This window comes from Oncorhynchus clarkii, chromosome 27, assembly GCF_045791955.1.
Source record: "Oncorhynchus clarkii lewisi isolate Uvic-CL-2024 chromosome 27, UVic_Ocla_1.0, whole genome shotgun sequence".
Taxonomy (NCBI): Eukaryota; Metazoa; Chordata; class Actinopteri; order Salmoniformes; family Salmonidae; genus Oncorhynchus; species Oncorhynchus clarkii.
The window spans coordinates 39,731,995-39,750,006 of NC_092173.1; the positions used below are offsets into that span (position 1 = coordinate 39,731,995).

General features: G+C 43.0%; 1 protein-coding gene across 1 annotated transcript; it reads right to left on the minus strand.

The window, feature by feature from the left end:
• Nucleotides 1-5,496: 5,496 nt before the first annotated feature.
• Nucleotides 5,497-13,230, minus strand: LOC139385936 (extracellular calcium-sensing receptor-like). The gene is made up of 9 exons (XM_071131239.1): nt 13,013-13,230; nt 12,440-12,728; nt 11,491-11,577; nt 11,113-11,304; nt 10,631-10,881; nt 10,345-10,555; nt 9,999-10,199; nt 9,578-9,701; nt 5,497-6,395 (listed from the first exon to the last, which is right to left on the minus strand). Exons 1-9 carry the CDS (start codon nt 13,228-13,230, stop codon nt 5,497-5,499), a joined length of 2,472 nt encoding a protein of 823 aa, XP_070987340.1.
• Nucleotides 13,231-18,012: the final 4,782 nt, after the last annotated feature.

The following is an 18,012-nucleotide window of genomic DNA, read 5'->3' on the forward strand; positions in this document are numbered from 1 at the left end:
GAGATCCTTTTAATTCTCTATTTGGTTAGGTCAGGGTGTGACTAGGGTGGGCTATCTATGTTTTCTATTTCTTTGTTGGCCTGTTACTGTTCCCAATCAGAGGCAGCTGTCTATCGTTGTCTCTGATTGGGGATCATATTTAGGCAGCCTTTTCCCACCTGTTATTTGTGGGATCTTGTTTTTGTGTAGCTGCCTGTGAGTAGCCCAGAACGTCACGTTTCATTTTCTCCTGTATTGTTTTTGGTGAGTTGCATATTTATTGAACATGTGGAACTCTAAGTACGCTGCGCCTTGGTCCATTCATTCAGACGAGCGTGACAGAAGATCCCACCACCCACGGACCAAGCAGCGTGCCCAGGAGGAGCAGGGATTTGAACCAGAGCCAGTCTGGGAGAGGAAGGTGAACTTGGAGGGGAGTGAAGGGAGTGAATCAGAGACAGTTAAGGAGTTGATGGGGAAATTGGAGGAGAGAATTATGAGAGAGCTGTTGTGTTGGTGCATGAGGCACGACATTCGACCTAAGGAGCGTGTCCTCAGTTTAATGCCACCTGAGGCAGCTCTCCGTACTGGTCCTGAGGAGCGTGCTAGCTGGTGTAGACTGTGCCGGACCCACGCACCAGGTCTCCAGTACGCCTCCCCAGCCCTGCACGTCCTGTGCCAGCTCTCTGCACTCGCTTTGAGGAGCGTGTTATCGTTCCGGTACAATGTGTGCCGGTTCTAAGCACCTTGTCTCCAGTGCGCCTCTACAGCCCGGTACGTTCTGTGCCAGCTCCCTGCACTTGCCGTGCGAAGGTCGTCATCTGTCCAGGACACGTTGTGCCAGCTCTACGCTCCAGACCTCCAGTGCGGCTCCACAGCCCGGGACGTCCTGTGCCGGCTCCACACTCCAGGCCTCCTGTGCATCTCCCCAGCCCGGAACGTCCTGTGCCAGCTCCAAGCACCAGGCCTCCTGTGCGTCTCCCCAGTCCGGTACATCCTGTGCCAGCTTCACGAACCAGGTCTCCAGTGACGGTCGGTAGTCCAGAGCCTCCAGCGACGGTAGGCAGTCCAGAGCCTCCAGCGACGGTCGGCAGTCCGGAGACTCCTGCGAGGGTTCCCAGTCCGGAGCCTCCTGCGAGGGTTCCCAGTCCAGAGTCCCAGGCGACAATCCATGGTCCGGTTCCTCCAGCAACGATCCATGGTCTGGAGCCTCCGGCGACAGTGCGTTTAATTGCCTTGTTCAGGGGCAGAACAACAGATTTCTTCCTTGTCAGCTCAGGGATTCAATGCAGCAACCTTTCGGTTACTGGCCCAACACTCTAACCACTAGACTACCTGCAGTATACCATTGCTCAGGAGAAGTGTAACACCAGCACGTATTTTACACTGATAGGAACGATGTGTGTTTGGGGTTGTGTGTGTGCGTGTGTAAATACGATTATTAATTTATTTCTAGTCATATTTAATCGTCCCTCTATGTTAAGTGTTGGTACTGCGTACCTCCCTCTCTTTTCCCATCAGTTGTAACACCAACGGAGGAGGCTGAATCTCAACAATCAGTTTTCCATCAGTTTGATGACAACGGGAAGCCCCTTCCTTTCTATGATGTTATTAACTGGCAGAAGGTGAGCAGTGGATATATAAAGTTCCAGAAGGTAGGAAGCTATGATGGCTCTGCCCTCCCTCAGCCAACAGCTGCAGATAGAAGACAGTGCTATCGTGTGGACAGGAGGGCAATCACAGGTGGGTTGTAATAGAAGTGGTGGTGTCGAATAGGGTGATGTTTTCATTTAAGCAACATTTATTATTCTGTTTTCCTTATCTGAATTAAACTTTCCGCAAATAAGACTTAAGTAGCCCTATTTTGAGATGTGAGGTATCACGATCTCTTTCAATAATGGCAGGAATGGAGGAGGTCTTTATTCCAGTGAGATTGCTAAGGCGAACACAGCCATGTTTAGTTTTGCCCAACCTAGGTCGAGGCACAGAAACAGTCTCAATGGGGATAGCTGAGCTGACTACACTGACTGTGCTAGTGGCAGACTCCACTAAGCTGGCAGGCTGGCTAACAGCCTGCTGCCTGGCCTGCACCCTATTTCATTGTGGAGCTAGGGGAGTTAGAGCCCTGTCTATGCTCGTAGATAAGATGAGAGCACCCCTCCAGCTAGGATGGAGTCTATCACTCCTCAACAGGCCAGGCTTGGTCCTGTTTGGGGGTGCGTCCCAGAATCTACAAATTCCCAATTATCTATAAACGCTATCTTTTGGGAGGGGCAGAAAACAGTTTTCAACCAGAGTTGTGAGACTCTGCTGTAGAGCTCATCACTTCCCCTGACTGGGAGGGGGCCAGAGACAATTACTCGATGCGACACATCTTTCTAGATGATTTACACGTGTTGCGCTTGGTGACCTCTGACTGTTACATCCTAACATCGTTGGTGCCGACGTGGATAACAATATCTCTATACTCTCTACACTCGCCAGTTTTAGCCTTAGCCAGCACCATCTTCAGATTAGCCTTAACGTTGGTAGCCCTGCCCCCTGGTAAACAGTGTATGATCGCTGGATGATTCGTTTTAAGTCTAATACTGTGGGTAATGGAGTCGCCAATGACTAGGGTTTTCAATTTGTCAGAGCTAATGGTGGGAGCCTTCGGCGTCTCAGACCCCGTAACGGGAGGAGTAGAGACCAGAGAATGCTCGGGCTCTGACTCCGACTCGCTGCTTCATGGGGACAACCGCATTTCCCTCCAGAAGCCATGAGAAAGTTGTCTGGCAGCGTGGACCGTGCGAGGGGATTTATACTAACGTTACTATCTGTACTTACTGGTGGCACAGACGCTGTTTCATCATTTCCTACACTGAAATTACCCTTGCCTAACGATTGCGTCTGAAGCTGGTCTTGCAGCACAGCTATCCTCACCGTAAGGCGATCGTTCTCCTGTATATTATGAGTACAGCGACTGCAATTAGAAGGCATCTTGTTAATGTTACTACTTAGCTTCGGCTGTTGGAGGTCCTGACGAACCATGTCCAGATAAAACGTCCGGAGTGAAAAAGTTTAATTTAAAAAAGTTGAGTGAGGGAAAAACAAAAAATATAAATGGTAAAAAAAGTTAAAACCGTAAAGTTGTCAGGTAGCAAAGTAAGGTTGGCAACAAAACGCACAGCAACATGTCAACAAGTCTGCAAGTTGTGACTGGAAATGACAAACCTAGTACTGCCCTGAGGACATGTCTAGATGGGTTCTAACTGGCACTGGGCTACGTCAGCCTGCTGGTCTCGCTCTTTCTCCTCCTAGCCTTCCTGGGACGCAAACACCTCCCTGACACCGTCGATGAGGCCAAGCTCACCCCGCTTCAACATGCTGTTCTTCTGTGCAGTGTGAGTCTCCTTTGTCCCTGCCTACGTCAGCTCTCCTGGGAAGTACACTGTAGCTGTGGAGATATTCACCATCTTATCCTCTAGTTTTATCCTTTAGTCCTCTAGTCTGCTGCTGTGCATCTTTGCCCCTAAATGTTACATCATCTTAGTGATACCTGAGAGGAACACTAGAAAGGGATGACGTAGTAACACCAGGCTGAGACCAGAGAGGAACACTAAGAAAGGGTTGATGTGGTAACACCAGGCCTAATAGTCCTCTTGGCACTTGCAGTCTAGTCCTCTTGGCCTGCTGGCTCTAAACAGTACGTATCCTACAATCTAGTACTCTTGGCCTGCTGGCTCTATACAGTATTTCCCCCAAAGTAAAAACAAAAGAAAATCCATTAATAGAATGTGAATACTCTGTGCCCTAATTTTGATATTTTTGATGAGGTTTTGATATTTTTGTATCCCAAGTGCATCCATTAATTAGAGTAACAACAATAAATCCAGATTAATAAATATACATTTTATTTTTTTTGTAACTCCTTATTTGCAAGCATCACGTTTCTTCTCAAAGGTTGCAGAGGTGGAAGATACACATTGTTTAACAACATTTTCAGTATAGTGCATACACGGAGTTTACTAAACACTAGGAACATATTCCTGATATTGAGTTGCTCCACCCCCCATCATCCCTTCAGAGCAGCCTCAATTCGTCGGGGCATGGACTCTACAAGGTGTCGAAAGCGTTCCAAAGGGATGCTGGCCCATGTTGACTCCAATGCTTCTCACAGAGGTGTCAAGTTGGTTGGATGTCCTTTGGGTGGTGGACCATTCTTGATACACACGGGAAACAGTTGAGTGTGAAAAACACAGCAGCTTTGCAGTTCTTGACACAAACCTAGCACCTACTACCATACCCCGTTCAAAGGCACTTAAATATTTTCTCTTGCCCATTCACCCTCTGAATGACACACATACGCTGTAGAAAAGGCCCATGGAGTTGGTGGAAGAATCCTTTAATTCACGGCCACTTACTCAGCTGGGCTAGGGGCGCCTAAATTAGGTCAGGTGGAAATGTCAGACAGGTCTCAAATCATTGAAAGTAGGAAATCGCCATTGCCCGATCTCGCTGCTTTCTCTTCCTTAACTATGTCTAATCCAGAACTTATGTGCGTCCATGAATCCATGTAAATCCACCAAATCTTTTACCACCGAATCTGTTACCTTTTCATCTGAACTATCTGTTGCCATTGGAAGAGCGGGCCATCAATTATTGTTTATAGTTATTACCGCGGAGAGCGCGGCTTGGAGCGCACGCTTCAAGCCTATTGTGTAAAGTAAATGGTCAATGATCACGGCCCTACAGATCATCACAGGCCAATTATGCCATCGATATGTGGTTAATATGGAATGAAATTACATGAACATATGAAGACAAACTTGAAAGGGTGAAATATTAAACGTCATTGTTTGCTGAACTGATCAATTCTGATATCAAACTGATGGGGATTATAGATTGAATAACCGATCACTGATTGAATTATTTATATTAGTCTTCTCATGATTATAATGAATAGTTATGAGCTTAAATGACTCAAGGATGATTTCTGTTGATTTCTTATTGAAATGAATTACCTAATTTTGTTAAGAATGAATGATTGTTATGATATGATCTATGTGATTATGAATTTGATTGGATACATGTTATTCTGTTTCCTTTGTTATGAAGCACAGACTAGTAAATATACCACTTTATGGTTAAAGGAATTCCTGCCTCAGTCTCAGTCCATTCCTCTGTCACCTGACACGTGACCACCTGTTCACCTTCACTGTCAGTCATCCTACCTGTCCTGCTACCCACACAGATTCCACTAATCTTTCATACACAATCCATGTCTCAAGGCTTAAAAATCATTCTTTAACCTGTCTCCTCTCCTTCATCTACACTGATTGAAGTAGATGTATCAAGTGACATCAATACGGGATCTTAGCTTTTACCTGGATTCAGATGGTTTGTCTATGTCATGGTAAGATCAGGTGTTGTTAATGTTTTGTATACTCAGTGCAGATTGTAGCCCATATGGGATAAACTGTACATTTTAAGTAACAAAAGCACATAAGGAAAAATACATTTTGAATTACTCATTAACTACTTTTTATTCCCCATGAGATGTTGTTTAGTGTTCTTCTCTGGCTTCAGGAGGATGATGTAACACTTTGGAGCAAACAGACAGAACAGCAGCCCAAAGCTGGAGGCCAGGATGGCAAAGATCTCTACAGCTACTGTGTACTTCCCAGGAGAGCTGACGTAGGCAGGGATGAAGGAGATCCACACGGCACAGAAGATCAGCATGCTGAAGGTGATGAATTTGGCCTCATTAAAGTTGCCTGGCAGTTTCCGGGCCAGAAAAGCCAGGATGAAGCACAGACAGGCCAAGAGGCCGATGTATCCCAGAACGCACCAGAAGGCCAGTTGGGAGCCCACACTGCACTCCAGAATGATCTTAGAGCGTTGGTCCTGGATATTTTTGGAGGGGTAGGGAGGTGCAGCAATGAGCCAGGCAGCACAGATCAGCACCTGAACCAGGGTGCAGGAGAATATGATGACCCTCTGCTGTTTGGGCCCCAGCCACTTCATAATGTTGTTCCCAGGCCTGGCGGCAGTGAAGGCTGCCAAGACCACCAGAGTCTTGCTCAGGATGCAGGAGATGCAGAGGGAGAAGGTGATGCTGAAGGCGGTGTGGCGTAGCATGCAGGACCAGGAGGTGGGCTCCCCGATAAACATCAGCGCACACAGAAAGCACAGAGTCAGGGAGAGAAGGATAAAGAAACTCAGCTCAGAGTTGTTGACGCGGACGATGGGAGTGGTCCTGTGATGGAGGAAGACTGCCAGGATGGACACGGTCAGACAGGCGCCCACTACAGCGATCACTGTCAGGGCTATCCCCATTGCATCATGGGACAGGAACTCCACCACTTTGGGGATGCACATTGTTCCATCAGCGTTTGACCAGTAGTCCTCGGGACATTCTGTGCAGTCTATAGAATCTATACAGAAAAACAGAGAGAAAGAGAATATGAATTTATCATTGATGGGTATGTGATGCAGTCAGGCGATATCCTACAGGTAAGTGACATTTGGTAGCAGATGTGGAACTGGTGTACAGATCATAAGTCTTAAAACACCAACAAGAGTAAATTGTCATAATTTCAAAACTCTTTTTTTTTATACAGAGAAACGTTAATACAGGGAAATGAAAAATATTATATTTTGTATACTATTGGTGCACAGTGGCTAAGCTGAAAATGTTGACTCAATTTTCAACTTTGTGACAGAGCATTTGGCACAGAGAAGTAGATGTATATACCCTGAAAAGATATACAGTGTATTCGGAATGTATTCAGATAACTTTACTTTTTTCACATTTTGTTACATTACAGCCTTATTCTAAAATGTATTAAATTGTTTTTTTCCACTCATTAATCTATATACAATACCCTATAATGAGAAAGCAAAAACAGATTTGACAGTTTTGCAAGTGTATTAATAAAAAAAAATACAAGAATCACATTTACATAAGTATTCACTATTCCCTTTACTCAGTACTTTGTTGAAGCACCTTTGGCAGGGATTACAGCTTCAAGTTTTTTGGGGTATGGCGCTACAACCTTGGCACACCTGTTTTTGGGAAGTTTCTCCAATTCTTCTCTGCAGATCATCACAAGCTCTGTCAGGTTGGATGGGGAGCGTAGCTGCACAACTATTTTCAGGTCTCTCAAGAGATGTTCGATGGGGTTCAAGTTCGGGCTCTGGCTGGGCAAGTCAAGGACATTCAGTGACTTGCGCCGAAGCCACTCCTGCGTTGCTTTGGCTGTGTGCTTAGGGTCGTTGTCCTGTTGGAAGGTGAACCTTCATCCCAGTCTGAGGTCCGGAGAAGATCCTTTTATTGAGGAGTGGCTTCAGTCTGGCCACATAAAGGTCTGATTGGTGGATTGCTGGAGAGATGGTTGTCCTTCTGGACAACTCCAGAGTTCCTTCTCCACAGAGGAACTCTGGAGCTCTGTCAGAGAGACCATCGGGTTCTTGTTCACCTCCCTGACAAAGGCCCTTCTTCCCCAATTGCTCAATTTGGCCGAGCGGCCAGCTCTAGGAAGATTGTTGCTGGTTTCGAACTTCTTCCATTTAAGAATGATGGAGACCACTGTGTTCTTGCGGACCAGAAATATTTTGGTACCCTTCCACAGATCTGTACCTCCACACGATCCTATCTCGGAGCGCTACTGGCAATTCCTTCGAACTCATGGCTAGTATTTTTCTCTGAGGTGCACTGTCAACTGTGGGACCTTACATAGACAGGTGTGTGTCTTTCGAAATCATGTCCAATCAATTGAATTTACCAGGGTCTGAATACTTATATAAATAAGGTGTTTCTGTTTTAATTTGTCTTTATGTGGTATTGTGTGTACATTGATGTGGAAACATTTTATATTTAATCCATTTTAGTACAAGGCTGTAACAGAACAAAATGTGAAACAAGGGAAGGGACCTGAATACTTTCCAAATGCACTGCAGATATGGAGCCACTCTAGATTTGGCCCTTGGGCGAGGGGGGTGTGGCAGCCACTAGAACTAAAGAATAACTCAAATGTAACTTCTTATTTAGCTTCCAGTCAATATCTCTATACAAAGTCCAGAGTCGATATTTCATATGCAATTGGAACTGAGTTGATAGGCCCATAGCATTTAAAATGTTAGAGCGAAAAGTCAAATGTTAGAGCCATTATCGGCCATTTTAGGTCGTACCGGTATCAGGTTAGCTCAACCGCCATTTTCTCAGCCTCTGAGTACTACAGAACAGTTTGATTAAATAACAAATCAAGTTCATAACAAGTGGATGAAATGTATCACATTTATCAAATTGATCTAAAAATCCGATAAAAACAAACATCTGTTGTGTGGCAATTAACGTGTGGCAATTAACGTGTGGAATGTTATACATATATGCTTATTTTGGAGAATTTACAATGTTCTTGTGTTTTTAAGGGATAATAAAATAAAAAGTGTTACTGCTTGACAGACAGTGTCTCTTTGAAATCATTACCAATTTGGGGTAAATTGGGCCATTACCTGTTGGCACTATTAAGCAAAAAGTACATTTTAGGCTACAGGAATAAGACGACTGGAGGAGGACGTGCTGCTGGACAACATCAGGCCTTTTCTGTCAGCATCAACACAACACACGGACAGGATGTGCATAGTTGCTCGATCGAATCCCCAAGCTGACAAGGTAAAAATCTGTCATTCGGCCCCTGATCAAGACAGTTAACCCACCGTTCCTAGGCTGTAATTGTAAATAATAAGTTATTCTTAACTGACTTGCCTATTTAAAAAAAGGTTAAATTAAATTTTAAAAAAATTATGCAATCAACTGGATCTAGAGAGACTATATAAAATCTACCAAAAGGAAGTTGTTCTATTGATTAACATAAATCAGAGTCCTCACCTGTCTGATTACTAATCTACAGGTAAGTCATTATATTGATTAGGGTAAATCAGAGTCCTCACCTGTCTGATTACTAATCTACAGGTAAGTCATTATATTGATTAGGGTAAATCAGAGTTCTCACCTGTCTGATTACTAATCTACAGGTAAGTCATTATATTGATTAGGGTATATAAATCCTCACCTGTCTGATTACTAATCTACAGGTAAGTCATTATATTGATTAGGGTATATAAGTCCTCACCTGTCTGATTACGAATCTACAGGTAAGTCATTATATTGATTAGGGTAAATCAGTCCTAACCTGTCTGATTAATAATCTACAGGTAAGTCATTATATTGATTAGGGTAAATAAGTCCTCACCTGTCTTATTACTAATCTACAGGTAAGTAATTATATTGATTAGGGTATATAAATCCTCACCTGTCTGATTACTAATCTACAGGTAAGTCATTATATTGATTAGGGTATATAAATCCTCACCTGTCTGATTACTAATCTACAGGTAAATCATTATATTGATTAGGGTATATAAGTCCTCACCTGTCTGATTACGAATCTACAGGTAAGTCATTATATTGATTAGGGTAAATCAGTCCTAACCTGTCTGATTAATAATCTACAGGTAAGTCATTATATTGATTAGGGTAAATCAGTCCTAACCTGTCTGATTACTAATCTACAGGTAAATCATTATCTTGATTAGGGTAAATCAGAGTCCTCACCTGTCTGATTACTAATCTTGCCGCTGTCACATGGTACACAGTCAAAGCAGCACAGAGGTTCCCCACGACGGACAGCCTTCCTGGATCCTGGAGCACAGCTGGCACTGCACACGGAGACCACCAGCTGAACACCACAGAGAGAACACTGATTAAGCTGGTTCACTGTGAACCAGTTGTATACATTTAGCATAAAATGTAGTGTCTTCATTACTATTATTCTTAGCTTGACACTATGTGACAGGGAGACATTGCAAGACCAACATGCATCTTACATTGGAATCACAGTAATTCATCAAATCCCAACCTATCCCATTCCACCTACTTACCTCCACCTCACCCTACAGAACGTCAACAGTTGGCATCTGATGTGGTTAAATACACAGTGTGAGCAGCTTGCCTTGCTCTGATGCCCCGCCCACACGATCTTCTCCTCCTGGATCACCAACTGCTTCCCAGAGTCCTTTGCTCCGTCGAACAGACCGACGTTGATGAACTCCATGTTCCCACCCGAGCCCCTCTGCCAGTTGATGATGTCATAGTACGGGATGGAATCCCCTTTCAGGTCAAAGTTCACCTCCTCCCCAGAAATGTAAAAGGAAAGTTCTTGTAGATAGTGCTGCAGCTTTGAAGAAACATTGCAAAATCAGGAACAAATATATGTGATATTTTTTGCAGAGTGGAATGAAGCCCTATAGCTGTCAATTAACTTATGTATGTGCTAGAGAAGACAGATATTGAACAGATCCAGATAGTTACAATAACTATACCTGCCAGGGGTGAATGTTGGTACTGTGAGCGCAGGAGCGGTTGTGGAAGGGTCCTGCCCCAGCCTGGCAGTGGAGGAGGTTGTGCAGTGAGTGAGCGATGGCGTACACAGCCTTGTACACATTATAGGCCACTCTGGGGCTGGAGGTGTTCATGTAGGCTGAGTGCTGCTCCAGAAGAATCTCCTGCCCTGAACAGGTGGGCATCAGGGTGCTGGAGGGGGACAGAGAGGGAGAGCAGCCGTACAGAGCCTCCCACAGCTGCTGCACCAGGGGGTTAGAGGGGTACCTGCGGGGGTTCACCGTCTGCAGGTAGTCCCGGAGCCCTGGGATTTGTCCCTGCCTGATCCCAAAGCCGATGGTGCCCCCCAGGTAGGGGAAGTACTCGCTGGTGGTGAATAGAGAGGCAGTGACCCAGGCCTCGCTGGCCACCCACTGGATCCCTGTGATGTTCTGTGCCATGTAGTCCTTCAGGAAGGGGGTCATTTCCCCCTCGGCAGAGAACACCACCACTACCCGCGCTGTGGAGCTACGCATGACCTAGAGAGAAGAGAGCGAGAGGGGAGAGATGAGAAAATAATGGAGGGTAAAGGTGGGAGAGATGGAGGCAGAAAAGGAGAGAGGAAGGAGATAGAAGGAGACACAGTGGGGAGAGAGAGAAGACAGGGAGAGATATAACCTTTAATTTTGTATAGTACTTTTTTTTTTTTTTTAAATATGCAAGACACATTTGCGTCAGGGACAAAACAGTCTCTCTCCCTCTCTTCATACCTCTATGATCTCCAGGGCCCTCTGCTGATTGTAGAGCAGAGGGATCATCTCCTGGTAGGCCACACACACCCCCGTCCCCTTTAGCTCCCTCAGCAGCCCCTGTAGGGCAAAGTGCCCATATTCATGGTCCCCACGCACCACCCCCACCCAGCGCCAGTCATACCGTACCAGCAGCTGAGCCATAGCCTTCACCTGGGATAGAAGAAAGGGAAGATTAAACAGAAACTATGTTGTAACAGACCAGGAAGTGAACATACTCTGCTTCACTCCATTTAAGTTGAATGCAAGGTGATCCACTTCAGAAATACTTCCTGAAGAATCCTGAGATTCATGAGATCATTGCCTAATCCTTTTTTAAATTTAATTGCAGGCCTTCACCTGGTAGTCATCGTTTGGGATTACTCTGAAGAAGGTGGGGTACTTCCTCCTGTCACCGAGGCACGCGCACGACGAGAAGTAGCTGATCTGAGGAAAGACGTTGTTCGTAAAACACTCATTCTTTCTACAACACAGACACAAGAACACTCATTTGAAGAGTTTCTTTCCAAAATGCTACGTATACATTTTCAGAAATGTTGGTAAATGAGCTTTTATTGCTAATGAGCTTTTATTGCTGAAATGGTTAAAGAGATTGCTGTGTTTTTTCACTATCTAATCATGGCATGGGGTTGTTTAATGATACATTTATTTGTTTAAAATCTATCACTTGATGGTTTCATTTCAGAGAGACAAATAATCATGTTTTTTTGCTAAATTATATACATCTGCCTCATTTTCAGAGAAATAAGTAGGACTGCTAGGTTTTACATAAGTAATATATATATATATATATATATATATATATATATATATATAAAATCATAATCATAATAATTAAATACAGTAACATGAGATCTGTAAGTAAAACATTTACATTTTACAATTTAGTCATATAGCAGATGCTCTTATCCAGAGTGACTTACAGTAAGTGCATTTATCTATAGCTCAGTGAGACAATCACATATCACAGTCAAATAGACAGGATATGTACATTCCATTGCAGCTAAACAATGGCTATATAGTGTTTTTCGAATTAACACATTTTCTAAAATCTTTCAATAAAAAAATCTGAGAACAGTAATATGTTACACACACATGAATGTACCCATAAGCAATCACTTCTGATTTAACAAAAACACAAATCAGTGTATATTGCGTTTTTGGAAATGACCTCTTCATATACATATTTAAACACAGAGAACCAGAAAGCTTGTACAGAAAGTATCATGAGTGCAGTTGATCAATAAGTGAAATCATTCAACGGTAAATACTCTTAGTGGAGCCCTACCATGGGTATTTTAAAGGGCTGCAGGATTCTGGATACGACAATAGACTGAGCAGAACCGGATTCTCCGATAACAGCCAGGAGAGGAGAGGCACCAGAACACATGTGAGTGTGAGCCTGGCCCAGTCCATTCAACATTGCCAGAGCAGCCCTCTGCCCTGTCAGAGGATAGGCACACGAGTCAAAGATCTTGTAGCCAAGCATGTGGTTAGGCAGCAGCTGCTCACTCTGGTTGATCTCCTCCACCGCCAGCCTCATGGTCTGAGCCCAGCGGAAAGCCCTTGGATCAAACCTGAATGCACAGAGAAAGAGAGAGAATGAGAGAGAGAGAGATGAGGAGGGGGAGGAAGAATGAGGAGAGAAAGATGAGGAGGAGAGGAAGGATAAGGAGAGAGATGGAGAGGAGGGGAGGAAGGATGAGGAGAGAGAGTGAGAGACATGAGGAGGAGGAGGGGAGGGGAGGAAAAAAACAGAGGAGAAAGTGACGATAAAAGGAGTCAAATAGAACTGGAAACTACATGAAGGAAAGAGGTTACAGATCAAATAGAGTATTACTGGTTAACACTGAAAACTCACCCATTGCACCTGACGGCTGTTGGTTGGTAGGTGTAGTTGACGTCTGGCATCTCCTGGTTGTAGTGCAGGGGGAAAATACCCCCAATGACAAAGTCACCATCAGCCACGAACCCAGGATCAAAGCCACTCAGCAGAACACACTCTGAGTCTGTGGCTAGGGTGGAGGATGGGCTGAGTGTGAGGGAGGAAGATAGAGACCACAAGAACAGCAGAGACATCCTCACTCACACCTATCCCCTCTAACAGTCAGAGAGAGGGCAGGAGAGCAGTTATATATATGACCTGTCGTCTCTCTGCATCTCATCACTGACAAGACAAGCCCTGGATTGGACATCTGTTTAGAAGGCATATGACATCATCACATCATTACAAGTTTATATTGTACTATAAAAGGGTGTCTAGGCTGGGGATGAGGGTATGATTACAGTTTGTTTACCAAGCAACAGTGCCTTGCAAAAGTATTCATCCCCTTGGCATTTATTCTATTTTGTGGCATTACAACCTGTAATTTAAATGGATTTTTATTTGGATTTCATGTAATGGACATACACAAAATAGTCAAAATTGGTGAAGTGATGTTAATTTAAATTAAATTAATAACTGAAAAGTGGGTGCATATGTATTCACCCACTTTGCTTTGAAGCCCCTAAATAAGATCTGGTGCAGCCAGTTATCTTTATAAATCACATAATTAGTTAAATAAAGTCCACCTGTGTGCAATCTAAGTGTCACATGATCTGTCACATGATCTCAGTATATATACACCTGTTCTGAAAGGCCCCAGAGTCTGCAACACCGCTAAGCAAGGGGCACCACCAAGCAAGTGGCACTATGAAGACCAAAGAGCTCTCCAAACAGGTCAGGGACAAAGTTGTGGAGAAGTACAGATCAGGTTTGGGTTATAAAAAAATATCTGAAACTTTGAAATCCCACGGAGCACCATTAAATCCATTATAAAAAATGCAAAGAATGTGGCACCACAACAAACCTGCCAAGAGAGGGCCGCCCACCAAAACTCATGGACCGGGCAAGGAGGGCATTGATCAGAGAGGCAACAAAGAAACCAAAGATAACCCTGAAGGAGCTGCAAAGCTACACAGCGGAGATTGGAGTATCTGTCCATAGGACCACTTTAAGCCGTACACTCCACAGAGCTGGGCTTTACGGAAGACAAGCGGGGCTTTACGGAAGACAGGCAGGGCTTAACGGAAGAATGGTCAGGAAAAATACATTTCTTAAAACTTCTTCAGGATTGGTGGGTCTCCTGTGTTACGGTTGAGCTAACGTATTCTTATGCGATTAGCATGAGGTTGTAAGTAACAAGAACATTTTCCAGTACATAGACATATCTGATATTGGCAGAAAGCTTAAATTCTTTTTAATCTAACTGCACTGTCCAATTTACTGTAGCTATTACAGTGAAATAATACCATGCTATTGTTTGAGGAGAGCGCACAATTTTGAACATGAAAAGTAATTACCCTCTTAAGTCTACCCCTTCCTTTTTCGAACATTCTGTTAAAAATCGCGCAACTTTTCAGCGTCCTGCTACTCATGCCAGGAATATAGTATATGCATATGATTAGTATGTGTGGATAGAAAACACTCTGAAGTTTCTAAAACTGGTTAAATCACGGCTGTGACTATAACAGATTGTGTGTTTCATTGAAAAACGCAAGAAAAACTGCTCTCTGAAAGCTAAAAATAATTTCCATAAGTCACTTTCATGGATTGTTAAAAGGGGACCAAATTTAATATTGACCTGCATGCAATTCATACAGATTCCACACGATGTCGCCATTGTCGTAATTTTCAATGGAATTTTTTGTTGGAAAATCCAACTATCTTTGATTCCGTTTCTTCCGGTCTCCACCAGGATGTTTTCAATGTGCACATTGGCAGCCATTGATTTGCAGACAAGGAGCTATTGAATATACATCGCCCTGTAATCATTTTGATAGATTATAAACGTTTACTAATACCTAAAGTTGGATTACAAAAGTATTTCGAAGTGTTTTGTGAAAGTTTATCGTCGACTTTTTTAATTTAAAAAAATGACGCAGCGTTTAAAAACGATGTTTTTTTCTGAATGACACAGCTTCCATAGAAAGCTATTTTGGGTATATATGGACCGATTTAAACTAAAAAAAGACCCAATAGTGATGTTTATGGGGCATATAGGAGTGCCAAGAAAGAAGCTCGTCAAAGGTAATGAATGTTTTATATTTTATTTCTGCGTTTTGTGTAGCGCCGGATAAGCAAAGTCTTTGTTTACGTCGCATTCAGGCATTTTGAGGTGTTGCATGCTATCAGATAATAGCTTCTCATGCTTTCGCCGAAAAGCATTTTAAAAATCTGACTTGTTGGCTAGGTTCACAACGAGTGTAGCTTTAATTCAATACCCTGCTTGTGAATTTTGATTAAGGTTTGAGTTTTAACGAGTACATTTAGCATTTAGCGTAGCGCATTTGCATTTTCAGGTGTCTACTTGAGACATCTGCGTCTCAAGTAGGAGCAAGAAGTTTTAATAAACAAATTAGGCACATTTGGGCAGTCTTAATACAACATTTTGAACGGTTCATTGGATCATTCTAAAACTTTGCACATACACTGTTGTCATCTAGTGGCCAAATTCTGAATTACACCCGGGCTGGAATAAAAAATTATGGCCTTTCTCTTGCATTTCAAAGATGATTGTACCAAATATATACAAACAAACTATTGTTTTTTTCTTTGTATTATCTTTTACCAGATATATTGTGTTATATTCTCCCACATTCCTTTCACATTTCCAAAAACTTCAAAGTGTTTCCTTTCAAATGGTACCAAGAATATGCATATCCTTGCTTCAGGGCCTGAACTACAGGCAATTAGATTTGGGGGTGTCATTTTAGGTGAAGGGTCCGATCATTAATTAAAGAGAAAAATAAGGAAACACCTTTGGTGTCCGCCAAAAGGCATGTGGGAGACTCCGCAAACATATGGAAGAAGGTACTCTGGTCAGATGAGACTAAAATTGAGCTTTTTGGCCATCAAGGAAGTCGCTATGTCTTGCGCAAACCCAGCCCCTCCCATCACCGCGACAACACCATCCCCACAGTGAAGCATGGTGGTGGCATCATCATGCTGTGGGGATGTTTGTCATCGGTAGGGACTGGGAAACTGGTCAGAATTGAAGGAATGGTGGATGGCGCTAAATACAGCAAAATTCCTTTTTCAGTCTTCCAGAGATTTGAGACTGGGACGGAGGTTCACCTTCCAGCAGGACAATAACCCTAAGCAACCCACAATCCATTTTAATTCCAGGTGTTAAGACAACAAAACAGGAAAAATGCCAAGGGGGATGAATGCTTACACAAGCCACTGTACCACATAGCATTAGCATTATAGTGTGTGAAACCTCTGGTAGCACAATTCAAATGCTGTAGCGTTTAATTCTTTATTTTTTTGACAGTTTTCATGATAAAATCCCTTGAGATGCACCATTTTGTTTTCAAAGGACAAAAAATTGACAAAAAGCAATGCTTAGTAACCAGAATAATATGAAAAAAGGAAGATAACACAGTAAAATTGCTAAGTTAAAACAATAAAAAAAGAATATATCTTTAAAACTACTGTCTAATAATAATGAAACAATAATTGTGTTAGAGGAATTCTGAATTCCTATATGTTTTGTAGCCAAAACCAAATTTACACTATCTATTTCATAATAATTTGTAGGATTATCATTTGCATGAAATAGCGAGAGATCAGTCTTAAAAACAAGTTCAGCATTTATTCTTAATGAGTACTGGCCCAAAATACAAAGAACATTACATTTTAAAGAGAAGATAAAAATGACGTCATCAGTTCTCACACTTTCTCCGATCCACACAATAGCGCAGTGTCTTCAGGTCTGGAGATTGTCTCCTACTCCCCTCATAAAGCAAACATTCCAATATGTCTAAAAGATATACTCTTCTCCACTAATGGAACATCAAAAAACATTCTTATCTGTCTAAAGAGATATACCCTCCTTCTCCCTTAAACCCGCAAGGTACAGACAATTCATTCGTTTTACCTACATTTTCAGTCCTAGTTTAACCAAAAACCCATACATTTCATACCACAACATAATAGTATTCAAATTAATGGTTCTAATTTAAATGTATACATAATTAATCATTTCAACTATAATTTCCTCCAACAAATTGTTAAAACAAAAATGTAGCATAACTATAGCATAACTAAACCTCTCTCTAGATCAGGGGTAGGCAAACTTTTTGTCAAGAGGGTCACATCGTGATTTTGAAATTCAATGGAGTGACGTGTGTCTTTGGGGACCAATTGTTTGTTTAAATCTATTTGCAGAGGCCTCCTGAGTGGCGCTGCAGTCAAAGGCACTACTTCGCAGTGCTTGAGGCATCACTACAGACCTGGGTTCGATCCCAGGCTGTGTCACAGCTGGCCATGACTGGGAGACCTATGCGGCGCACACCTGGCCCAGCGTCGCCCGGGTTAGGAGAGGGTTTGGCAGGCCAATATTTCCTTGGCCAATCGCGCTCTAGCAACTCCTGTGGCAGGCTATGCATGGTTGTCAAGTGTACAGTGTTTCCTCTGACACACGTATGGCTGGCTTCCGGGTTAAGTGGGCAAGTGGGTTAAGTGGGCAATGTGTCAAGAAGCAGTGCTGGGTTGTGTTTCTGAGGACGCACGGCTTAAGACCTTCGCCTCTCCTGAGTCCGTACGGGAGTTGCAGCGATGGGACAAGAATATAACTAACAATTGGATTCCATGAAATTGGGGAGAAAAAAGTGTTTTATGTTTCACAGGCCGGATTGAAGGAGCTATATCTTTGATCAGGAAAATGGTACAGTAATTCAACTAAAAAAGTACAATTTCTAGCTTGCCACATGTCCCAAAGACACTATAAACATCTATTTCATTTCTGGGTTTACAGTAGGTCAAAAGTAAACTGAGAACTATGACAAAATAAATGTGTCTTCATTAATCTATGCATT